The following is a 6,000-nucleotide window of genomic DNA, read 5'->3' on the forward strand; positions in this document are numbered from 1 at the left end:
AAAAAGGCATACACTAAGCACATAGCCAACAAAGAAACATAGAAACATAGAAAAATAGGAGCATGAGTAGGCCATTCAGAACTTCGAGCCTGCTCCGCCATTCAATATGATCATGGCTGAACCTCTATCTCAATACCATATTCCCGCTCTCTCCCCATACCCCTTGATGCCTTTTGTGTCTAGAAGTCTATCTATCTCCTTCTTAAATATATTCAGTGAATTGGCCTCCACAGCCTTCTGTGGTAGAGAATTCCACAGGTTCACCACCCTCTGAGTGTAGAAATTTCTCATCTCAGTCCTAAATTTCCTACCCTGTATCCTGAGATGACAGAAAGGATTATGAAAAAGATAGGAAAGAAGTCAAAAAACAATTAGGAAGCCAAAGAGAAACTACAAAATGCAATTATCAAGGAATATAAAAAGAAATACTGTAGTAAAGTATTCTGCAGATGCATAACTAACAAAAGGGAAGTCAGGATAGGAATAGGGCCACTAAGGGAAACACACGATAAACTCACAGGTAATGACAGCAAATGGCAGAAATATTAAATAATTACTTTGCCTCGGTATTTAACAGGGAGACCAACAAGGTGGACATGACATTAGATGAAATCAAAAAAGGTATAATGACATTTAAGATAGGAAGGGGGGGAGCTAATAAACTAGTCAAACATAGAGGGGGATAAAATCCCTGTTTCGGATGGATTGCATCTGCGCATGTTAAAAGAAGTGAGGGAAAAGATAGCAGAGGCATCATAAAAATGTAATACTATGTAATAAATGAAAGTCTTTTTTTTTCCCCCCCCACTGAAATATACCAGAACACAAATCAACACCCTCAAGGGAGGAGGAGGAGGAGGAGGAGGAGGAAAGAATTGAAAGAATCTCTGCACTGACAAGGAGCTGTTAGACCCAAGCAGTTTGTGACTATTCAAAGTTTAGCAGATACAATCACAATTTCTAAATTAAAATTCAGCTCCACTATAAAATGCTTTCCGTAGAAGTGTGTGCATTTTCTTCCTGTTTCTCTTTTCTACTTTGCTCATTTCGTCTTCTGTATACCTGTCTGACTATCCTATTCGTCTATGGTCTCACTCACCCAACTGCCCATCATTCCTTCTCACGGAGTATCCTCCGGCTCACTTTCTTCTCCTTCTCCCCCCAGTCTTCGTATTCCACTCCTTCTTTCCATCGCCTCAATTAACCAAACTGTTGCTTCAGCCTACTTAAATAAATCTACCTTCACAGGAAACAAAAAAATACAGAATTACTTACATTTCTAAGTATTCCACCTAAAGTGTGGCTCAACTAAGATACCCAACTGGGCCCTGATTTATGTAAACACTAGTGGATCTCTTGAGGTCTGGACCACAGTTGTAATGTTTAGCTGCTAAGATGGAGCTGTGTTTAGCCTGACCTATCATTTTAAGATGCGATACTACTCCTGATTAAGTCTCAGGAGGTATAACCCGAGGTCAATTAAAGGGTAATTGTTAAGGGAAATCTCTGAAGATGGAGGCTGCTTGTAAAGCCCCAGCTCCTGCCATTGGGGAACGGCCAGAAATGCTAGTACAAAATGGTTGGCTCTCTTTTTTGTTGACACTTCGAAATGCGATGAGACACAACAAAATATTGTGCGTACATGGGATTTCCCATGGCACTGCTCTTACACTCTTTGGTAATAAAAGCAGCGTCATACCATGTAATGGTTCGAAGGTGCAGTTGTGTTTAACTTTGGCCTGTCCCTTTAAGGTAAGAAGGCCTCCTTGACATAAATGTCCTCAGGTCAGTTACAGTTAATTGCTGTAGGTAAGGGAAGTTTGAAAATTGCTAGGTGCCTGTAAATTTCCAGCTCTAGGTCAATCTGCAAATCTCCCTCACTTAAATATTAAATCTGTAATTAACCCACAGCATGAAATGACTGCCTTTCTTTTATACTTTGGACACTTTGCAGTGTGACTGGTACTCTCAAAACGTTTATGGAGAGGATCTTCTTTATTGCTCACAGTAATTCAGATGATCTGCTGCTTTATAAGGACAGGAGTGTTCTGCTTGCACAGTGTATTATTCTGCTGCTAAGGCGAAGTCTTTTAAGCCACAAAGTCTACCTGCTGAATAAACATGGGGTGTGGTCAGCAAGAGTTTAAACTACTTCTTTTGAAGGCAAGTTTGCAGGTTGGAAGCTTACAAATTTCAGATTTGCAAAAATGCCTTTCATCTCTCCTTTCACTCCCCTGCCCTCACCCAATGCCATTGCCAAGATAAATCGCAGGCTACAGCTACTGACCTGTGTGTCAATAAGGCACTTAGCTATTAGAGAAGCTTCTCAAAGGACTGGCTTTTCTTCTCTTTGAAGTCTGACCAATTTGCAGAAAGGTGTGGCAGATAAAATGCATGTTAGACATACTGTTTTAAATACTGACAATGATAAGTCAGAAGATGGGCAATTTTAATAACGACAAGAACATTATACCATGTAAAGCATAATGTATTATTCTACTGCTGCTAAAGGAGAAATGTCCTTCTACGGCTAAAGTCTAGTTGACAACAAAACACTATCTAGATTCATTCAAAAGTTAACTGTTATTCAGGCTGGAGATCACAAACTTGGCTTTGTTCGTGGGAAGTTCAATTTGGAGCCTGTAGGCATTACGGCCCCAGAGCTTCTGCTCCTGGGGAGTTTTCCTGTAGGCTGCAAATATCTTTTTTTTAGTGCAACATAGGAATTTTCATTAGACAGCGTGAGACATCGGAGGTGTGACAGATAGGAAGTTCACAATTTATGTAATATGTATAGATACTGCTCATGTTAAGTTGAATGATACTTTTATAATAACTGGAGCTTTTATAATACCATGTGATATGGTGTATTATTCTGCTACTCAGAAGAAACTTTCATTAAGATAACAAAGTTTAATTCAGAGTTTAATTGCAATCCCTACTGCAGGTCAGAACCTTAACTTTCTTTCTCAAATATGATTGGTAAGGCACTAGACACTGGATGCTATGTCAATTAAGGCAGTTTCAATTAACCTTTCAAATTATTCCCTTTGTTTCTTTATACTTTGTTTCATCATCTTTTTAAAAAGGAAAAGTAAACAGAAATTTGCAGTGTGACCCTTGAATTGATGGTTAGGTGGTGACCACTAGAGATATACTAGGTTAGGTGGTGACCACTAGAGATATACTAGGTTAGGTGGTGACCACTAGAGATATACTAGGTTAGGTGGTGACCACTAGAGATATACTAGGTTAGGTGGTGACCACTAGAGATATACTAGGTTAGGTGGTGACCACTAGAGATATACTAGGTTAGGTGGTGACCACTAGAGATATACTAGGTTAGGTGGTGACCACGAGATATATACTAGTTTTATTATATTACAATAATAAGGGAGCCAACTCACTTTGCCATTATGTGGCCAACATCACTTCGATTTGCTGTGTATCCTCCATACCTTGCATTGCAGAAGTCGCTTTATCACTGCACCATTCACTGACAAATGCAGAGTCAGAAAATTTCACATACCACACCTTAACAGTGAAAGTGCCAACGTCAAGCTTCAACATTCTACCCGACAAGAGTACAATCTAGAGTAACTTGAATATATAACTAGCGATACATTTTGCTGATGGCGTTTTTTTTAAATGAAATAAGGGAAAGCAACAACAATTCTATATAACAGCAAAAAAACTGCGGATGCTGGAAATCTGAAATAACAACGGAAAATGCTGGAAACACTCAGCAGGCCAAGCAGCATCGCTGATTCCATTCTGTATGTAGACTTCAGTCACACTTATTTGTTGGCATAGGTATAATTCTATGAACCATTTACTTCAGCCCTTAAGCAATTCTTGAGATGCCAAGTATGACAAAAATATCTGCAACTAATGTGGAAACCCAAGAAGACAACTGAAAATAGTCATTTTCAAAACAAACTATATATGACGGTCTCCAAGTAAGATACTAATAAAATGATTAAAATTTCATGAAATGTTTAACAAACTAGTTTATGACAGCTAAGAATTAAGTGATAAGTGAATATGAGAGCTAACTTTCAGTTCAAAAGCACCATCTGAAACAGGATTGGAAAAAACAGAGAACACTTACAGCTGGAATAGTTTGTAAATCTATTCCATTCCCAAGTTAAGGAATTTTGAGACCCAAAATTAAATTCACAGCTTATTAATGGTTGGCATGTGTACAATTTCCTGTATGTCAAAAGGTCACAGGGAAAGTAGGAGAAAGGAGAATAGAAAAAATGGCACACTCATTTAACTCACTCTATACCAGGAAAGCATATCTCAACCCAACATGGCTCAATGACAGCTGCCATGGAGAAGTACATATCACAATTGATTCTCCTAATAGGGGTAAACATGGCAATAAAAAAAGACCAAGGGCAGGAACAGAACAAGGCAAAACAAAAATTGAGAGTTAATTTTAAGTGGATCCCCACTGAAGCTGATTAAACAGTTTCCCCCATCCTTTTATTCCACTGATGACTCCAGGACTACAGGTGCTTAGGTGGGCTCAACTGTCAAAATAGTACAAGTAAACTGGAAAGGCATTTTTTTTTTACCAAAGCTGAAAAATTTATACTTTGCCGTGCTCTGAAAGATTCTATTCCACATGTGTGTCGGAATACAGTGGCGTTTACGGCTGACTTTAAAAGGAAACCAGAAGGGATTTAGAGCACAACGCACCCAGTTAACAACAGCAATAGGGAAAGGTTAAGCGGTTCAGCATGTCCGACTGCTTCCAAGAGATCAGGTTGGTATTGCTGCGGTTTTATTTTTGGCAAAAGTTGACTTACAGAAGAGAACAGTTATAAATATCCCGAGTTTCTGTCACTCCTGTGGGCCTACACCGTCTGGAACCAGCCTTCATCAGCATACAACACATACCGAAATCAATTCCCTTTAAAACACACAATCTACAAAGAGCAGCCATGGGCGTTCTTATTTTTTTACTTCAGTGATCACAAAAACAAACCCGACAAAGACGGCCGACAGACAAACAGACAGACGGAGAACGAGCGTCGGTGGCTCACCTTCCAAGAGTAGGCTTCTCCTTCCCGCCATTTTAGTTTCCCTCGGTGCTTTGTGGCCTGCGGTCGAGCGGCGGCTGCGGAGCGCGGGCTGCCCGGGGCGCTGGGCTCGGCTGGGCCATGTCAATGCGGGGGCCCGAGGCCCCGGGGCCTAGGCTTCTCCAACCGCCGGCAGCGCAACTCCAATCCCAGGCTCCCGGCCCAGACAGGGAGATGTATATATTTATTTTATATATATATATATCGAAAGAGGAGAGTGTGTGTGCGCGCGCCCAAAGCAAGAAATTAAAATGTAGCTCTCGATTTCTTCCCCCCCATCTCACAACTTTGTGTTTGGAAAAACATGGCCTTGCGTGTTATCCACTTATTGACTTTAAACAGCCACTCTCTGCCCGGTGCAACCTCTGCCGATTGTCTGTCAGTGCTTTGTGTTCCCCCAGTGGTTAGTCGACGTATAATAATTGACTCTTGGAAGTAAAGGCAAAATAAATTGTCCGCCGGCGGAGCTGCGCCTTGTTCCTGCACCAGCACGGGAAGAGGGTCTGCCGCTCAGCAGGGCGCCTCTTCCAGGTGAGTATCCAGTACCGGACCACAGGCGCTGAGAAGACTTGGGCCGTTTCCGGTTAGAGTGAACAGGGAGCAATTAAAAAAAAAAGTTCTCCGCAAGCAGCTCATTTCTGCTCCACGCCAGCTAATTCCCCTTTGTTCTTTCCTCCTTTCCCCCATCCCTTACCCCCGTATCACTTTCCCCCCCTTATCCCCTCCCCCCTTATCCCCTCCCCCCTTATCTTTCCCCCCCCCTTATCTCCCCCCCCCTTATCTTTCCCCCCTCCCCTTATCTTTCCCCCCTATCCCTTCCCTTTCCCCCCTATCCCTTCCCCTTATCTTTCCCCCCATCCCTTCCCCTTATCTTTCCCCCCTATCCCTCCCCCTTATCTTTCCCCCCTAT

General features: G+C 41.8%; 1 protein-coding gene across 4 annotated transcripts in view; it reads right to left on the minus strand.

The window, feature by feature from the left end:
- Window positions 1–5,646, minus strand: part of LOC147121635 (sentrin-specific protease 6-like) — a 153,406-nt gene extending 147,760 nt beyond the window's left edge. For 2 of the 4 annotated variants that reach the window (XM_085982049.1, XM_085982047.1), the window contains exon 1: window positions 5,055–5,645. Coding sequence is in view for 2 of the 4 variants with exons in the window: in XM_085982047.1 (XP_085838173.1) it covers window positions 5,055–5,085 (31 nt within the window). In the remaining 2 variants the exon portion in view is untranslated. Of the gene's footprint in view, window positions 1–1,099; window positions 1,241–5,054 lie in introns of all 4 variants that reach the window. The other 2 variants (XM_085982048.1, XM_085982046.1) reach the window with 2 other exon arrangements.
- Window positions 5,647–6,000: the final 354 nt, after the last annotated feature.

Source organism: Somniosus microcephalus, chromosome 3, assembly GCF_052327205.1.
Source record: "Somniosus microcephalus isolate GS21.2 chromosome 3, FLI_Smic_1.0, whole genome shotgun sequence".
Lineage (NCBI taxonomy): Eukaryota > Metazoa > Chordata > Chondrichthyes > Squaliformes > Somniosidae > Somniosus > Somniosus microcephalus.